Source organism: Nycticebus coucang, chromosome 18 (assembly GCF_027406575.1).
Source record: "Nycticebus coucang isolate mNycCou1 chromosome 18, mNycCou1.pri, whole genome shotgun sequence".
Classification (NCBI taxonomy): Eukaryota; Metazoa; Chordata; class Mammalia; order Primates; family Lorisidae; genus Nycticebus; species Nycticebus coucang.
This window is the reverse complement of record NC_069797.1, coordinates 18,484,623-18,504,983: the sequence shown is the minus strand read 5'-3', so window position 1 is coordinate 18,504,983 and position 20,361 is coordinate 18,484,623. Positions and strand designations below refer to the sequence as shown.

At 40.1% G+C, this 20,361-nt stretch overlaps 1 protein-coding gene across 1 annotated transcript; it reads right to left on the bottom strand.

The window, feature by feature from the left end:
• Positions 1 to 955: 955 nt before the first annotated feature.
• On the bottom strand, positions 956 to 19,549 carry LOC128570450 (protein SCO1 homolog, mitochondrial). The gene is made up of 6 exons (XM_053569612.1): positions 19,232 to 19,549; positions 18,127 to 18,217; positions 14,385 to 14,582; positions 13,504 to 13,596; positions 8,432 to 8,547; positions 956 to 3,250 (listed from the first exon to the last, which is right to left on the bottom strand). The coding sequence occupies exons 1-6, from the start codon at positions 19,514 to 19,516 to the stop codon at positions 3,116 to 3,118; spliced, it is 918 nt and encodes a 305-aa protein (XP_053425587.1). The 5' UTR covers positions 19,517 to 19,549; the 3' UTR covers positions 956 to 3,115.
• Positions 19,550 to 20,361: the final 812 nt, after the last annotated feature.

Sequence of the window (20,361 nt, the reverse complement as noted above, 5' to 3'; positions counted from 1 at the left end):
CATTAGCTTCCCAACTCACGTAAATGTTACACTGGTATTCAGTAAATCTTAGCTCTTACACATAAGGTCTCAGTTGCCTGGTGAACAGCCAGATGCATTCAGTATTTTCATGCCTACTGCACTGACAGAAGTCCTCTAATTTTCAAATAAACAAATGGCATTTCTTAAAATATAAATTCTATCAAAGTCTTGGGAAAACACTTTAACCTACTCAGGCAAAGATCTGCAAGTGATACTCCATGGAAAGGCAGCCTTGATTTTGATTTTCCAAGATCCACAATTGCAAAGTTGCCCCACTGGCACGTGGTGCCCCCAGTTCTGGCTGGATTCACATGGTCACCAAATGTGCACCACAGCGGGGGAACACGCAGGAAAGTAACCAGAAATTGGGACCTAAGTTTTATACCTTAATTCTCTAGGATGGTCCTTTCATGTGCATAGATTAGGGAGATTTGGAAGACATCATCTCTGAAGCCCCTTTCCCTGATTCTAATATCCTCACTTTAAGCCTTAAATTTGACATAGGAATGAAGAGCAACTAAAAAGTTTCTTCAAAAGCTGCTGTTCCCTCTCGGCGTCACTACACTGGCTCTAACTTGCAACAGCTGAGAATGAGGTCCACTTGCTGCAAGAGCCACACAAATGTGTGGTGCCTTAAAACAGCCATTTTTAAATGTTTGACATTGCAGATACTTAATTTCTTATCAAATAAAACCAGCCTAGTAGTAACTTCTTTGCTTTTTTTCTTTCCCTGTGGCCCAGGATGGAGTGTAGTGATCTGATCGTAGCTCACTGCAGCCTCGAGTTCCTCACTTTCTTGACAAGATTCCTAAAAAAGTTATTCCAATTCCAAACCAACTGCTTCTGAGCAGTTTACATAAACTCAATCTTGCAGTTGTTTATTAAGGAACAGACTATTGTATCAGTTTGCTAGGGCTACTTTAACAAAACATCACAGATAAAGTGGCTTAAACAAGACGTTTATTTTCTCCCACCGTTCTGGAGTGTAGAAGGCCAAAATCCATGTGTCAAAGTGGGTGTGGTGGCTCATGCCTGAAATCCCAGCACTTTGGAAACCCAGGTAGGAGGATCACTTGAGGTGAGGAGCTGGAGACTAGCCTATGCAACACAGTGAGACCCCATCTCTACAAAAATAAAAAAATTAGCTGGGCACAGTGGGTTTGCCTGCAGTCATAGCTACTCAGGAGGCTGAGGCAGGATTGCTTGAGCCCAAAGTTGGAGGTTGTAATAAGCTATGATGATGCCACTGCACTCTAGCTCAGGCAACAGAGCTATCTATATCTCAAAAAAGAAAAACAAACAAACAAACCAATAAAAATCAAAACAGAAAACCAAATCAGGGTATCAGCAGAGTCAGTTTCCTGTGGAGACCTCTCCCCTGGGTTAGTAGAGGGCTGCCTTCCGCCTTCACATGGCCTTCTCACTGTGCAAACACAGGTCTAACCTGTTTTAAGAACACCAGCCATCCTGGATTAGGATGTAGCTAACAGCATTATTTTAATCACTTCTTTAATGATTCTATCTCAAAATACAGTCACATTCTGAAGTATTGAAATGATTCATTACTGCCTAAATTCTGCTTACCACTTTTTATGAGAAGAAACCAGAAAACTAACCACTGGTTTAATTAAATAATCTATAAGTCCTAATATAATATTTAGTCCTGATATTAGTAACAGGAATGGAAATTCAGCACGTGAATTTTGGGAGACATAATTTAGCCTCTAACTTCTTTTTCTCATACTTTTACTTTGATATAAATACTTACATTAGGTTTAACGTAAGTATTGAAAATTTAAAAACCAAAAGATCTCATATGCATGTAAAAACAACTGATGCGTAAAACGAATCCTCTGACTAGGCATTACACTTGCTGCATCTTAGGATTTGCTGAAAAATTTTCAGAGAACCTTGCCCGAGGACAGCAATTTCAGGTGGAAAAGGTGATATAATCAAGCCCTGATATCCAGGGCAGTTAAATTTAGGAACACAGGTCAAAATTCATTCTATCAGTCAACAGTTTTTTGGCTGACACGCTATTTTACCCCAAAATACTTTCTTAAGGCATAGTTCCAAAACCACCAGCATCTGAGTCACCTGGGATATCTGTTCTGAATGCAGTCTCTACATCCTACCCCAGACTCAATGAATTCAGCTCTGGGTCTGGGAACCTGCATTTCAACAAGCACCCACCTTCCCACCCCCGGAATCTGAGTTCTCTGCCCAGAGAGCTGTGTGCTGTCTGTGTGCCCACTTCACCCGTAAGAACGCCCATGCTTGCTTGAGTTACAAAACCAAATACACCTTTATTTTACACACAGTGCAATCTCCTATATGCAAAAAAATACTCTGTATCACACTTATAATCAGTATCTTTCTATTTCCATTTGGTTGGTCACTGAAAATCAGGCACATTTACTTAAAACTTATATAATGAAGACCCCCTACTGAAAGTGGACTAAAGGTTTTCTCCAAATAGATTTCCCCTTCATTAATCAAATCAGTACCTGCTGACGGGGCATGAAAGGCAAACCTGACAATGATATTCATGAACAAGGAAGACGAAACTTAAACTTTCAAGTATAAAGATTAACTCTGAACAGCAGAGAACCCATTGTAACTTGACTGTTATCAGCCACCAGGAACTTAAGAGTAATGAATTCAAGAGGAGGAAAGCTAAAGCACTATGGGAATTACATTCTTTTCTGCACAATTCAGTCCCATCACCTGTATCCTGTATGAGCAGGGGTCCAACACACTGGAGAGGCAGGGAAGCTGTCTGGGGGCCTGTTCACCAGGGGAAAAGGCTGTGCCGCTCCCCGCTATGCCTTCCGCAAGGTCCGCTCTTCACTGGCTGCACTTTAATCTGGTCTTCTGGTCTTACCAAAGCTGCTTGGAAGACTTCAGGTTATAATCTTTACATTTCCAAGAATCTATTTTGGCTCAACCCAAGGGTAACATCTCATCCAAAATGGAGATGTTTTCATAGTACTAAGGTCATCCTGTAGGTTGCATATATATGTTGGCTCCTATGGGAGACAAAGCTTCCTTCCTCTTCAGCAAGAGAATATTGCATCCTGCAGTGCTGGTTTGGCTAGCTCTTTTTCCTGTGTTCCCTCATGTGTGTGGCAATTAAACCAGCTATTTCTCCATTCTTCTTGTTCTGGCCAAAATAATCTAGAAACACACCATCTGGTCCAATCAAGTACATTATTATTGTATGATCCACCTGCAGAGAAAAGGGGGAGGTGTAACAAAAAGATTAACCAAAATAAGCTGCATAATTTACTGAATAAATGCTGTAGGATAAGAGTTTACATTAATGCTTAAATAACCTTTGTAGTATCTATTATTTATGGAATGGGCCTAAGCTTGATACAGCACATTCGCAGTGATGGACTAAAATCTTTTGTGATCTAGAAATTTGCACTGGCTATTGCATATAACATTAGCTAGACCTTGGAATTCTGTTAACATACTCATCTACACACTCTCTTGAGAAAAGAATCCACGTTCTAAGAAATGGTGGCTGCAGGACTTCATAAAATAGTCAGTGCTTGAGGAATAGCAATGCATGTTTGAAAATAATTTCATTTTGAGTAAAATATCTTATCTGATCTCTTAACAGTATTACAAAGAGATATCACATAGAATTAAAAGTGCTGCTGAAAAATTATCTTCTTTAGTAGTTCTTAGGTTTATTCCTTTAAGTTTCAGGGAGAACTGGTTGTCTTTCATTAGTGCCTAAATTCTGCTTACCATGTTTTATGTGAAGAACTCAGAAAACTAACCACTGGTTTAATTAAATAATCTATAAATCCTAATACACTAGTCCTTATTAGTAACAGAAACAAAAAACTGGAAAAGACATGCTTTTCCCCTAGGAGACTTTGATACACTACGGTGAACAATCCTAACTAAAGCAAAGCACCCAGAAAGCAAATCCTCAGAGGCCGTAAATGCTCTGCCCCAAGGAGTAATCTTAAATGCATCATCCATTTTCCCAGCAAAGTTTTTAAAATCTTCCCAGCTTGAACTTAAATTTAGAATAGTCATCAATTTTTTTAGCTAGATGCTTCCACAAAATCCAATTTTAAATAAGCAGATTTGTCACTGCGAGTCTTTGTAATTTATTGCAGGCTTGATTACTGCTTGGCAAGACAAAAGAAAGACAGATGATCAGACATACCAAACTGGAGATACTGCCCCAAATATACCCCAGCACACATTCTATGTCTGTGAGGTGGTTACTTTTTTATGCACATATATTCATAAGGGGGATAGCAAATGGAGAGAGCCTCTTGCCTACCCAAATAAGGAAAGAATGTACATAAGAGCTCAAACAGCTGGGGATTTCATGTGTCATGAAATAACTTACTATAAGAGCAACAGAGGGGGTCTACGTTTCTCCACGTGATAAATCAGAATGAAGTCTCCAGTTCTCTCTTCAAGCCTTACACTGTAGCTTATACCTTTTTTCTCCTTTTTCAATTTTCTTTTTTCTATTCTCTCTCCCTTAAGAAATAGAATTATAGTGTGTGGAATTATATTCTGAGTGTTCTTAATATAAATTACTTTCTAGTACACAATAAAAATATTGTTCTATCTATATCTGTCAAACTTGTCAGTGGTTACTTCTCAATACTCATTTGGGTTGTGGGCAGAGCAACCTGACATTTATTCTAATATACCAATCTTCCAAACACTAGTACTTCCTAGAATAGGAAAAGGAAACTAGTGTTTATTGACAGGTTCTTTAGTGAGTCACCTTATCCCACCAGTCAGGTATGCTCCTCCTGGAAAAATAATATAACAGGCTAGAGAGCAAGTTATACAATTAGTTAAGTATCAGACCTAACCTTAAAACCTAAAATGGGTCTAATTTCAAAGTCTACAATCTTTCATCACCATGTTGCCATTATTTCTAACTATACTGGAGAGCAACTGAGTTTTTCTAAATGTGTATTTTTTTTTTTAGTATGTTTTTATTTTGTGAAAAGATAATACATACATGTAAAAAATATTTAGTAAACATGTACAAGGAAAGGCTTCCTTCCATTCTGGACCCCCAGAGTCCCTCAGTTCTCCTAGAAGGACCACCACTGCCAACAGTTCCTTCTCTATTCCTCCAGAGAACTTCTCTGCACTCACTATTGTATGTACATATCCTCCACCGCCCACTTCTTTTCACACACAAGTAGCAATACACTATACAGTACTTGTTTTCTCAGTTAACAACATATTGGACATTTTTCTAAATCAGTACATAGTTTCTTTAAAAAACGGTTTGTTGGTTTCCAGTCTTTTCTCGTTACAAACAATACTTTAGAGTATAACTGTAGGACAAACTCCAAAAAGTAAAATTTCTGACCTAAAAAGCATTTCACTGTAAATGCTTAGAGTTACTGCCAAATGGCTCTCAGCAGAGGGTATATGTAACAGTTTAATTCTTATCAACAATGCATGGAAATATCTGTTGTTCTAAATTCACTCCAACGGTATATCTCCTGTTTTTCCAATTTTGACATTGCTGACAACTGCTAAACTAGTAGGTGAAAAATGGCATCTCATTATATAAGCCACAATTCCTTTATTATGAAACTGAACTTCTCTTATTAGGTTAAAGCCATTTGTGTTCTTTTTTCAGGAGTATTTTCTAATTAATACTTAATAATATAATCTTATACATACAGTATAATGCAATAATGGGCAAATTTAGCTTTCTATGGAATTCCAAATGTTTGGCATACCCAGTTTATGTACATTATCAGTCTAAAGATTCCATTCAAAAGGCAGAAGTTTACCTTTTCTTTCTGCTCTTTGAGATTTAGAAAAACTCAATCCATTATATCTCACAAGAAACCTTTAAAGCACTCTCTCACTCTTTGCATGTCCTTAAATCTTTGCATGTCCTTAAATGAAGTTTTCCAAACCATCTTGCAGATGAAAATCTGTGACCTCAAGGGACTGAAATCATGCTAAAGAAAAACCTAAGAAGCTAGAGAGTGTCGCCCCCTATTGGTTGATTCCACAAATGTACAGCAATGAACTGCTCATGGATACTTACCAAAAGGTCAAATTCTTATGGCATTTCTCAAAACGGGGCCTAGCGTATATTCTATAACATCCAAGAAGTTTCCATAAGATTTATATATTTGCATTTTAATTCGTCAGATTAAAAAAATTACTATCCTACTATTCTGGATTATCTGCATTATGAGTATAAATTTCAGTGACTACAAGTGCGTTTGTTTTTGAGAAGCTGTGCACCTTTGGTTATAGGCAATTAATAGGAACATGACACATTCCTGCCGAGTAAACACCAACCAGTCAAGGCAGGCTACACAATCAAAGGTTTCAAAGAATTTTAAGTAGAAAAACACAGGGCAGCTGACTACAGTTGGGCCAAGCCCCACTCTTGTGAGCAGCACTTTGGCTTCAGCAAAATGTCTCTTCACTTTAACTAATTTTGTCTTAAAATTGAAGTTTTATAGGCTGTTGGTTTTATTTGTAAAATTTCTTAACTTCATGGGTAAAGACTAGGGAGTGTTACCTAGTTTAGGAATATATACATTTAGGGGCGGTGCCTGTGGTTCAAGGAGTAGGGCGCTGGTCCCATATGCCGGAGGTGGCAGGTTCAAACCTAGCCCCGGGCAAAAAAAAAAAAAAAAAAGGAATATATACATTTAAATAATTTAATAAAATTCATTTAATGTTGGAAGTCAGACTGATTAGGTCATCATCAGTTAAATTCAAAACCAGTTAATACAACTCTCTATAGTAAAAGGAAAGAAGTATGAAAAGTTCTTTTTCCTTGCTTCCTCTCTTGGCCACTGTGCCCTTGGTTTTCCCTCACCCTGCTCAGGCTGCTTATGTTTAAGAAAAAACTAAAGGACAGTCCCTCTATTTGCTTTAGAGGAAAAATGTTTGTTTTCCTCTTGTCTTTTTTCCCAGTGACTCTAAATTCCCCTAACTCTTTGAGACACCAGACTAGAAGGTAAGATCACTGTGTGGGCTGAATTAAGGCAAAAGAGACAGAAGCCTGCTTTCAGTTTACACCACAGGCTATAGAGACACATACTATCTCCAGGTTCAAAGGTGACGGAGAAATCACAGTGGAATGTAGAGACAAGCACCGTAGTGAGATGTCGCCTCTGCACATCACACTTGGAACAGGCCATGGAGAGCTAGTGTATTAGTGATAGTGATTCGGGGCCCTGAACCTCTTTCTTTTCACAAAACCAGCTCTGCAGCTGGAAAGCCTCTCCTGGAGGCTTGGCCCAAACAATATTAAAGAAAAACCAGATATGATAACTGAGGGGAAAAAACCTGAAATTATACTAAGATACAATGTGAACTCTTCATCTGATAAGAAAAAAATATCTAAATTGGGAAGAAACTGAGTGGACAGGGGTGGTGTTTATGCTCTTTGTTGGTACTTTACTGCAAAACCAATGTTAAGAAAGCAAACACAGTCACTTGGGCATTACCCTAAGACTTCTGAGGCAGTACTGATGAATGTGAAGACAGCTCTTTAACATAAAGCTACAGACGCACAACTTAACAGAATTCCCTTTTCTTATCATTAAAAAGCATATATTAAACACCCAATTGCATAAAGCATATAACTGGTATGAAATACAGAAAGTCTATCTTCCAATAGCTTTCATCTTTTCTCTTGCTTTTCAGAATTCTTATTCCCTCCAAAATTGCAGTTCCTTATGGCCTAAAACTGCTTCTCAAAAGGAGAAATTTCTAGCTGGGGGCAATGGCTCACACCTGTAATGCTAGCACTTATGGGAGGCTGAGGCAGGTGAATTGCTTGAGCTCAAGAGTTCAAGACCAATCTGAGCAAGAGCAACATGCCATCGCTACTAAAAACAGAAAAACTAGCTGGGCATTGTGACAGGTGCCTATAATCCCAGCTACTCGGGAGGCTGAGACAAGAGGATCACTTGAGCCTAAGAGTTTGAGGTTGCTGTGTGCTATGATGCCACAGCACTCTAGCTAGGGAGACAAGAGTGAGAAACTGTCTCAAAAAAAAAGAGCAATTTCTTTTATCTCTTCACTAGGGACACAGAAAGAACCAATACGATGTTTTTAAACTAAAATAAGCCTTGCCCACCAATGATGGCTCCTCTTTATTTCCAGCATAGTACCAAGTATCTGATTTTATGTTGCCCTATAATGTTATATGTCACCAGAAGAGAAAAACAGGCAATTATGAGAACAGTGAACATAAATTAAAAAAATATGCTTCCATTACCCTTTCAAATACCCTAAATTCATAAGGAATTTATAATAATCTTAGGTTTTCTTTCATCTCAGAAGACAAGTCAGTCACTTAAAGCTCTATGAATATTTGGGATCTGGGAGCTGGGCATGGGTTAAAACCTGAGCATTTACTTACAATGTAATCATCATCTTCATCCTTTGGACCAGGGCTATAATACACCCTATACGCACGGGCCACCTGATCAATTTCTTCTTTTGTGCCAGTCAAGCCAATCAGTTTGGGAGAAAATTCTAAATGAAAAATGAGAAAAACAGTCAAAAGTAAGAAGCCCAGTAAAACAAAAATGTCTACTTCAGAAAACATCAGCTGTAGCTGATAATGTAGCCAATAGAGTAGTTCTATTTCCCCTTTCTTCCTGTAATGAGTCTCCAGACATTTCTTCATGATTCAAAGGAAAAGAATTCTTTTTTTTTTTTTGAAACAGAGTCTCACTTTGTCACCCTTGGTAGAGTGCCATGGTGTCACAGCTCACAGTTTGAGGTTTGGCAACATCAAACTCTTGGGTTCAAGCGATCCCTCTTGCCTCAGCCTCGCATAGCTGGGAGGTGCCCGCCACAACGCCCAGCTATTTTTAAGAGAGGGGTCTCGCTCTTGCTCAGGCTGGTCTTGAACTTCTGAACTCAGGCAATCCACCCACCTCAGCCTACCAAGTGCTGGGGTTATAGGCATGAGCCACCATGCAAAGAAAAAGAATTCCTATAGAACAAATGAAAATTCTCTTTTGTAACATGTAAGTCCTTTAATGTAATCCAGGAAAGATCTGCAGAGAATACTTTCAAATTATTTGAGAGCATAATTTTAATTAATTTAGTTCAAAAAAATACATGTAGTTCTGAGATACACTAAAGAACTTCTATACTGTTCTCCATTATGGCAGCACTAATTTACATTCCCACCGACAGTATAATAAAGAAGGAATAAGTAAATAAGTGAAATCGTGTTGTATTTCTCTTTCTCTGCCTGGCTAATTTCACTTAGCATAATGTCCTCCAGATAGAACCATAATTTGCCTGTTTTTAGAGAAGAAATTAAAGCTGCAAACAGAGAAAGAGAAAATAATGAAGCAGATCCACAACAGAGATTGACTCTTGGCTTTCCTCCAGACCACGAATCCAGGCTTTTCCTGAAAACTCGTGCTGCCCTTAAAAGTCATCAAATCCCTGTGAATACTTATAATTCCATCCTTTCACTTAGGCAACTTTGAGCTTATTTCTATTCCTTGCAGCAAATTTTTACTGACACACTGCACTACCATGTTAAAAAGAAAATGTCCAAGGCCTCCTTGGCCTCAGGACACAGCCCCAAACACCTCAGCCAAACCCAAAGCCCTGGCTAACTTTCTCAGCTCCTTTGGGCTTCTTAGCCCTCTTTTGACTTACATTACTCTGACTAGAGATTTCAAACACTTTTTCTTATCTTTTGGCCACCGAATGCCTTCTTTTGAGAAATATTTCAGTTTTGCTGTTGAGAAGTATGAGTTCCTTATATATGAGGTCAATTAAGTGCACAAACTCATCCTAGAAAAAGTGCTGCAAACCTCACTGCTGAGTATCACTACGGTCACCTTCCAGGTATACCCCTTGAGAAGCTATGCACTGACACCAGCACCTAGTCCACCCTCCAGAGCAAGTCTGGAACTTGTTCTTTTCCTGGACTGGCCATGAGGGCTGCATCATACTAGGTTTGACGATTAAGTTCACAAACTCATCCTAGAAATATGCTACCTACTTGGCTGCTGAGTATCACTGCCATCTAGCAGGACAATCTAGCAGCCTTAACCAAGTACTTCGAAGGGGAATGGAGTGATACTCAGCAATGAAGTGTGTGGCACTTTTTCTAGGATGACTTGGTGAACTTAACTGACTAACCTCACATTCTGTATATAAATCCCTATTATCATTTATCAGATGAATAGTTTGCAAGTCTCCCGTTCTGCAGGCTGTTTCTTCATTCTGTTGACTGTTTTACTGTGCAGAAGCTTTTTAGTTTTATATAAAACCATTTGTCGACTTCGACCTAAGACACCTGTACTTTTAAGGCATTTCCCGTTTTCTTCTAATAGTTTCAGGTTTTACACTTACGGCTTTAATGAATTTTGAACTGACTTTTGTTCACAGTAAGAGATAAGGGTCTGATCTCAATTCTTCTGCATATGGATATACACATCTCCCAGTGCCAATTACCGAAGAGACTGTCCTTTTCCCAGCATTATGTCCTTTGTATCTGTTGGTAAATAGTTGGCTGTAAATATGTCCAATGATGGGACACTTGGGTTATTTTCCACTTATTGGATATTACAAATAAAGCTGCTAAGAGCATTCACATAAAAGATTTTGTGTAGATACATGCTTTCATTTCTTTTGAATAAACACCTAGGACTGTACTGCTAGATCATATGGTAGGTATATGCTTAAGACGTTGACTAACTGGTTCCCAAAGTGGCTGTACATTTTTTGTGTCCCAACCAGCAGAATATGAGAGTTCCAGCTCCTCCCATCCTCACCACACTTTGTATAATCACTCTTTTTAATGTTAGCCACTCTAATAGGTGTTTAGTGATTCTCTCATTATAGTTTCTTTTTTTTTTTTTTTTTTAGAGACAGAGTCTCACTTTATGGCCCTCAGTAGAGGTGCCGTGGCCTCACCCAGCTCACAGCAACCTCCAACTCCTGGGCTTCAGTGATTCTCTTGCCTCAGCCTCCCAAGCAGCCGGGACCACAGGCGCCTGCCACAACGCCCGGCTATTTTCTGGTTGCAGTTTGGCCGGGGCTGGGTCCGAACCCGTCACCCTCGGTATATGGGGCCGGTGCCCTACAGACTGAGCCACAGGCGCCGCCCTCATTATAGTTTTAATATTCCTTTTCATAATGACTATTAATGTTAATCATCTTTTCATGGTCTTATTTGCCATCTGTATGGCTATAATAGTGTTCACATCTTCTGCCCATTTCTTATGGGGTACTTTGTTTCAGAATCTATGTGTGTGTATATATATCTACCTGTATCTATATATATAATTTATACTCTAGGTATAAGTTAGGTATATGATTTGCAAACGTTCTCTGCTAGTGGCTAGTGTATGGCTTTGTCATTTCAATCTCTTTTTGTTGTTGTTGTTGTTGTTGTTACAGTTTGGCCGGGGCCAGGTTTGAACCTGCCACCCTTGGTATATGGGGCTGGCACCCTACTCACTGAGCCACAGGCGCCACCTGTCATTTCCATCTCTTAACAGAGCCCTTCAAAGACCAGTTTTCAATTTTTAATAAAGTCCAAATGTATCAATTTGGTCTCTGATACATAGGTCTCTTGGTTTGGTATATAAGAAATCTTTGCTTAACCTAAGGTTAAGGTTAACCTTAACCTAAGGTTACAAAGGTTTCCATTTCTTCTTAAAGTTTGGTAGCTATTATATATATATTTAAGCAGAAATTATGTCTACAGTTTGCAGGTTTGTCAACAACTTGGGCAATAGCATAGCCATTTACCAATGAACTCAGTGGCTTATACACAATCTTCAATTTAAAAATGTGTTACAATGGCAATTATTTTTATTATTTATTGACCAAACCATAATATTCCCAAATGAGTAGATATTTGAGTTTCTATACCTAACTGAAATACCAAAACCTCATGGTAATATTCTTTTTTTTTTTGAATCAGAGTCTCACTCTACCCTCAGTAGAGTGCCGCAGCATCAAAGCTCTCCTCAACCTCAAACTCTTGGGCTTAAGCGATTCTCTTGCTTCAGCCTCCCAAGTAGCTGGAACTACAGGTGCCTGCCACAATGCCTGGCTATTTTTAGAGACCAAGGCCTCCTTCTAGCTCAGGCTGGTCTCAAACCTGTGAGCGCAGGCGATCCACCCGCCTTGGCCTCCGAAGTGCTGGGATTAGAGGCATGAGCTACCGCACCCAGCCCCTCCTGGTAATATCCTTCAACACCACTTGCATACAGTGATTGAAGATATAATCATTATTAGTTGTATTTTGGAAGGATTTAAAAATAATTAAAGTTGGGGGCGGCACCTATGGCTCAGTGAGTAGGGTGCCAGCCCCATATGCCGAGGGTGGCGGGTTCAAACCCAGCCCCGGCCAAACTGCAACAACAACAAAAAAAAATAGCCGGGCATTGTGGCGGGTGCCTGTAGTCCCAGCTACTTGGGAGGCTGAGGCAAGAGAATCGCGTAAGCCCAAGAGTTAGAGGTTGCTGTGAGCCGTGTGACGCCACGGCACTCTACCCAAGGGCAGTACAGTGAGACTCTGTCTCTACAAAAAAAAAAAAAAAAAAAATTAAAGTTGGCATTTAGAAAAATACTTCAAATTCAGCAATTCAGCAACTTTTTAAAAAAAAGTTCGGATGCACAGCTGTGTCAAGTTTCATTCACCTTTCTCTTCGTTTATTCACAGAGTAGATAACAAAGGCAAGCTATCCTGCCTGTTCAGAACCCAAACAATTTTTGTTTTCAATGAGAAATAAAAATAGGCTTCTATACCTTTGGAGGAAGGAACTTCTGTCAAATGTTGAACTATCATTTCAGTAGTCTTATAAATCCTGTTGTTTTAAGTGACTTTTACCAGCTTGGTTACATAGATTCCAAAAACTTAACAGCAGATAGATGCTATGAATGATTTACTCTTAGCCCTGAACTTTTAAATAACTGCTATTTTGGAATGATAAGTATTAGCTATCTAGCCCTTTATCAGAAGTTAAGAATAGCATCTGGTATCTGTATTGAGATTATTTGCTGGAAAGTAAAACATAGATGTTTTTGACCTGGTATGAACTTAACTGCAAAGCAAATTTTCTCATCTGATGCAATAAAAAACTATAGTACTTACTTCATGATACTTTTAAACCTTAGTGTATCTCAGAACTACAAGTATTTTCTTAAAACTACATTAAGAATGTGATTTAAATAATTAGAAAGCATTCCCTCCAGATTTCTACTAGTAGTCATAGAAAGACATGACTTGTATGTTATAATGGAGAATTTTCATCTGTTCTGTATTTCTTAGTTATGTTCTGACTAGCCACAGTAACAATTCTGAACTTTATCTTTTCATCTGCCTGTAAAACTGGTTACAACACCATTTGTCCTGCTTTACAAGGCATTGCAGGGTACAAATGAACTGATATTTCAAAAATTGTAAGAATTAAATAGGTGTAAAGAATTAATAAGAAGACATACCTTTCACGTAATTTGCGATGGCTTCTTTTGTGTCCCTCTCTGGGTCAATGGTGATGAAAAGTGGAGTTAAATTTGGCAGAGATGGAATATCATCTGAAAGGAAGTTCCAATCAGTCAGTTCCTTTTTGTCTTAAGGAAAAAGACAAAGGAAACCACCCAAAACAGAAGAGTATATTAAGAGCTACAGGGAGGTTTTAAGGAAACAGAGGGACATCTTAATATTCGGGTGGAAAACACAGGGAAGGGGACAGGATGGCCGCTAGGAGGAGCAGATCCATAGGAATACTATCTGTGGGGAAATCAGATACATATCCTGTCTAATACCTGCACCAGTACTGAAATGTTGCTACCCCACATCATATCATGTGGGGATCTCACATCCCAATCCAATCCAATGTTGCCAGTTTTTCTCTCCTACCATATCACAAAGGCAAGGTACACTATTAATAAGAAACGAAAATCCTGAAACACTTCATTAGGGAGGAGGCACCCTGTCTTCTTATTGATACTAATAAAATGCCGCTGACTGCGGACCATTTCTACAGATTTCCTTGACTAACCATCACAGTCATTGGGGAAAAACGCAATGCCAGTGTCTGTGATGAAAGGCTACAGGACAGGAAGGGATGCAAAAGCAGAGTTAAGTGAGACTCAAACCACATCAACATTTTTGAGTGATTTAACATTAAACATCAAAACAAATTTCCTTTAGCGGAGAATACAGTCTCAGTAATCAAAACACAAACAGGCCAAATGCTGAATGCGTATGCTCTTGCAAACCAAATAATTATAACACCCCACCCAACAGAAATATGAGATGTGAAAATATGTAGTAACATTAAGAAAACATATACTTTGAATAGTTAGTGATGGCTTCTTACCTATTTCATCTACGACTTGAATCATTTTTTCTAGTTCTTCTGGACAGATATCAGGGCAATGAGTGAAACCAAAATAAATCAGTACCCACTGTCCCAGGTAGTCCTTATCCGTTGTAGGTTCTCCTGTATGAGTTGTGAGGGAAAATGGGCCCCCAAGTAAAGGCTTTCCGATGCTTCGCTGCCGTGCCTTTTCCAGCTCTTAAAAGAGATATAAACAGATACACCAAAAAAAGGTCAGTCTAACCAGAGTAAAAGGCCTGATACATGGACAGCATATAAGGATTATGAGGGAACAAAATGTGGAAGACATAGTTTCACTTTTCAAGAAGCTCAAAAAATCTTTTCAGAAAAGTAAGCATAAAACAATGAAACAAAATCAAATTAAAAAACACTGTAAGAAAAAGAAAGAAGTAAAATATTTCTTCCTCTCTGGGAGCAATACTCAACAAAGAAATGTGTCCATGCTGAGGGTGGAAAAGGGACATGGTATCCTAGAGCAGAAGGTCTGAACCCAGGTGGGAGCCTGGCATAGGGAGTCTCAGGCTGAGCACACAGAGGACGGGAGCCGCGTGGGGAGGGAGCAGTGGGGATGGGACCTTAGTTGTACACAGGGAATTGATGAAATAAGTAAATATATTCAAGACAAGAGAGTTACAAAAAAAAAAAAAAAAACAAGAGAGAGAGAGAGTCGACAATGGAGACCAAGAAAACTAGAAGGAACTCTAAAGTACTACAAAGACAGTAGAGGTACTAGTGTGAGCTTGTGATTTCTATATGGAAAGAAAACAAACACACACAAAATAACAGACATAAATGTATACATCTATTTCATATCTTTGTCCACTGAAAGGACCCAGGAGCAGACACACCCCAAGAGCAATGAGCCCCAAATCTGATTTCTAAATACCATTTTTTATCAAAAGGAAACAGCTTTTTGGAGAAAGGGGTAAACAAGGGGCTGTACAGAAAGTACAAGATGAGCCTGGAGCATCCAGCAGCAGCAGGAGAACTCACACAACATTTGAGATGTCAAAAAGACACTGAAACTTCCTGGAAGGGACTCCCAGTGGTCAATCTGAGAGGATTTAAATGTCAAAATAAAGAGAATGGACTAAAATTCAATGAATACGTAGGAAGTAATGAGTCCAAAGATAAAACAGTTTGATGGGGAACAGAATATGTAAAAACACATTACAAAATATCTATTACTTACACAAAGGAGTAACTTTTCAGTAGAAAAACCTATTAGACACCACCTTTTTTTTTTTTTTTTTGTAGAGACAGAGTCTCACTATACCGCCCTCGGGTAGAGTGCCGTGGTGTCACACGGCTCACAGCAACCTCTAACTCTTGGGCTTACGCGATTCTCTTGCCTCAGCCTCCCGAGCAGCTGGGACTACAGGCGCCCGCCACAACGCCCGGCTATTTTTTTTTTGTTGCAGTTTGGCCGGGGCTGGGTTTGAACCCGCCACCCTCGGCATATGGGGCCGGCGCCCTACTCACTGAGCCACAGGCGCCGCCTAGACACCACCTTAATCAAGTGACCACCCTGAATATTATCAGTAATGAGCTAGCTGACACTATAATGAGAAAACTGCAGCGCTCTTATGGTATCTCTGCTAAAGGTCTATAACCTAAAGCTAATCACAGAGAAACATCAGACAAAGGCAAAGTAAGGGACACTCTACAAAATAAGTGGCCTGTAACCTTCAAAGTCACCAAGGTCATGAAAATCAGTGAAAGCCCAGGAAACAGGTACAAACCGAAGGAGGCTAAAGAGACAACAAACAGGAACAAAGGGTGGTTTTGAATTGGATCCTTTTCTGTAAAGAACATCAAGTAGCAAAACTTGAAGAGCGAACTGTATATAAAACTTGACAATTACTAAAGATTGAAAAGTAATTAACATATCAATATGAATTTTCTGATTTTGATGCTTATATTGTAGAAGGCTGAACAATGTCCTTGTTTATAGGAAATACATAACTATGTATATGGAAATGATGAGGCATCATAACAGCAAATACCCTCAAATTATTTAGGAACACTTTTAAGATTATCTCATGATAATTTTTTTTCCTTAAGAGACATGGTCTCTCTTGTTTTGTCACCCAGGCTGGAGTGCAGTGGCCGAATCATAGCTCATAGCATCTTCAATCTCCTGGGCTCAAGCAACCCTACCAAATAGCTAACGTTACAGGTGCGGGCCACCATGCCCAGCTACTTTTTAAAATTTTTTTTGTATACACAGGGTTTCACTGTGTTACCAAGGCATCTTTGGAACTCCTGGTTGCAAGCTATCCTCTCACCTTGGCCTCTTAAAGTGTTGGGATTCCAGGCATGAACCACCATGCTTGGCCTCATAACACATTCTTTTAAAATAAAACAAATGTTAACATAGTATTTGAAATTCCAAATTAAAATCAAAGAAAACACATACTCTAGAATTTTGTCTTCATTACTTTCCTATCACTCCACTTTCGTTTCTTTGTAAAACTAAAGGAACTTATTGCTTATTAGAACATAAAATATTGCCATATGTATCAGTATGGAATTTATATTGCTAAGTTATATGCCAAAGTCTATAAATTCTCACTTCTAGATTTAAACACTACCCTCTGCATAATAACATCAAAAGAACTCTAAAGTCAAGAATAAAAAGACTTAAGCAATCCTTTAAAGATCTATCTAACATTGCTGGGCGGCGCCTGTGGCTCAGTAAGTAGGGTGCCAGCCCCATATACAAGGGTGGCGGGTTCAAACCTGGCCCCTGACAAACTGCAACAACAAATAGCCACGCATTGTGGCAGGTGCTTGTGGTCTCAGCTACTAGGGAGGCTGAGGCTGAGAATCACCAAAGCCCAAGAGCTGGAGGTTGCTGAGCTGTGATGACACGGCACTCTACTGAGGGCGACAAAGTAAGACTGTCTCTAAAAAAAGAAAGAAAGAAAGCTAACATTCCTAAGCCAAATCTTGAAAGTCCTAGAATCTTCACTAAAATAGAAAGTTCTTATGAAGAATTTTTTAATGTTTCAAGATTCTAATCAAGAGTAGTTCTTGCTGTTCCCTAACCAGGCTCACTCTCTCTCCCTCACTCATGGTCAGCCTCTGGCCTCTTCCTCTGCCGATACCCAGTGGTTTGCTGTATCCACTCACACTGTTCCCCATGCCTCATCCCCATGCCTCATCACCCCCCTCCCCCATCTCCCCATGCCTCATTTGAGAAGGAAGCCTTCTCAAATCCCAATGTTAGGTCCTCCTTTGGCTCAAAGAGCATCCTAAGTTTCCCTCTGGCCTTTACTAGTGAAATCCTTTACTCTGTGTCTTTCTCTGTCATGTGCACCTCAAGGGCTGGACTGTATCTTAGTCATCTTTGTACCCTCCTCACTTCATCTTTCCCACATGCTAATCTGCCCACAGTAAGTCTTGTTAATATTGTTAGGCAGTGGCATCCTAGAGCGGATCTTGGAACAGACAAAAGATGTTGATGGAAAAACAGATGAAATACAAATAAACTGTGTAGTTAACCATCTTAATTTGATAAATGTGCCATGGTAAAGTAAGGTTAGCACCTTCCTTCAGGAGAAGCTGGGTGAAAGGTACATGGGACCTCTAAGGCCATCTCTGCAACTCTTCCATAAATCAAAAATTATTTCAAAATAAAAAGTTTAAGAACAACAAAAACATGCTAGTCCATAGCCAGGAAGGACTTTATTCAGAACTGACCATGACATCTACTTACTTTCTTCCTTTTCTTTCTTGAAATACTTCATTCCAGCCAATAAAGCTCCTCCAATAGCAAATGTGACTGCTAAAGACTTCCAGGAAACAGGCTACTGGGACAGAGATTTCAAAAATAAAACCCTAGTAAGAAACAAACATTTAACCATACTGAACTTACTAATAGTAGTTTTTAATGTGTACACACAGGTGATGATCTTATTAAATGTACAAAAAATTTCTTGGATAAGAAAACAATGAAAGTTACTGTGGATGAATACAGACTGGGAACTGAAGACAGACTATTACAAAGACACTCATTTTCAGGGGAAAGTTCCTAAGTTCAGACTCCGTTCATGTGACAAAAACACCCAATGAAGTTCCTGTACCAAGACTGTTACCACGTGTGTCCTTGGCCACAACTGCTGATTTAAAAACCTATTACCTGCTTGAGCTGGTATTGAGAATATAAATAAAATAACTCTGGCTTCCAGAATTAACAAACTCAAAATAGGAAAAACGTCTAAAAGTGGGGCTTCTTGTAAGATACATCCAGTATTTCTTTGTACTTTTTCAAGTCCCTGAAAAAGGAAGGTGTTGACCATCTAGGCCCAACTCATTAGCTTTCCCCCAGCTCCAAAAGCCCACTTCTCTTAATTATGGCTGGAGGGTACTGGCTCTGAAGTTCTTTGGGGGTCAGAACTAGAACTCCTGAGGAACCCCAAGCAAAAGACTTATCAGTATGTAACTAAGATCCACTTTTTGTTTCAATTTCAACGTACAGACGTTATATCTGAAGGCGGTTAAGTGACAGAAATTAAAAACGTGTTCTGATTCCATGATCACGGTAAACAAGGTTCAGAAAACCTGAAACTCATTTTTATTTTTCTGGTGAAAAAGCTAACATAAAATCCAAGGCTGGGTATTTACCTAATCACATAGAGAGACTGTAGGTTCTCTCTTAAGGACTGGGACTACTGGCAAGGCCAGGGAAACGCAGGATGAGATTTTATGACTCAGGTGGCACTACGGGCGATTCTAGGTCAGGCCCTAGAATTCTCAGGTTATGACCAACGGGCGAGCCCACAGCGTGACAAGCACTGGAAGAGCTCCAGGTACGCACTCACCCCGGGCTTCGAGGGGCGCGTGGGGTCTCTGCGGCCCTGCTGCTCGGGCCCCGAGGACCCGGGGGTTGGTGGCACCGCAGTGCTCAGGGGTTGGCTTCCCAGGCACCTGCCAGCGAGCCCCGAGGCCCGCCACACCTCCTCTTGCCGCGCGCAGAACTGCCTCAGCAACACTCTCGCGGATCCTTCGGCCGAGCCCCAAAGCCCGAGTCCACGAGGCAAGAGACGCCAAAGTCGGCCACCCAGAGGCCGCATAAATGGGCCGCGTACTAGCAACAGCCGCGCCATGAACTTCAGAGACCGCGCCTCCCTCGACCCGCCAGTAACTTCCGGCACTGTCCGCTTCCTCCGGAAGTCGTGAGGAGCCGCTCTTTCCGCTCCGCTCGATGGTAACGCGGTGGCCTGGCGGATAGTCGGGGAGCGCGCAGGCGAGGGCCCCGCGCGCGGTAGGTGGCCCCTGGTCCGGTGCGGGCTGGGCGGGTTGTGCTGGGCAGCCTGGCTGCGCTTGCGCGGGGCTCCGGGCAGCTCCGGGTTACAGGCCTGAGCCATCGTGCCGGGCCCTTGAAGCCTTTTACTAACGGAATTGCTACTTTTCATTAGTTTCGCTGATCTGTAACTTACTGGTAGTCTCATTAACAAAGGCAACAGCCAAGAATCTTCTTATGACTATAACAGACGTATTTATATCAGACGTACTGAGAACTACGTGTGCATGCGATCAGCGCCCAGCTCATTGAAGTGAAGTTAATAAGTATTTCCAAAACTAAGTTCTTCAAAATGTATTACATTTTGTTCACTATTCCCACTCTGTACTTATGTCAGATTAGTGCTATTGCACTCTCTTTGTCACACTTGCATTTTTTTCACTGTTCACAGGAAATCTTTGTCACTGTTTAATTTCTCTTTGGTCTCTGACATGATCTTCTCCTTGATGTTTTATTGCATTTTCTTTATCACTTCTCATAGTTTATTCTAGTTCTCTATTTTTATACTTAAAATCCCAACTCAATTAAGTAAACAAAAGCTCTGCAAAATTTTCCACTTAAGCAGTCAGACATAAACATTTTATAAACAGTGATACACTGTGTTAGTTTCAAAATAGGGAGTTTTTATTAGGTTACCTGGCATACACA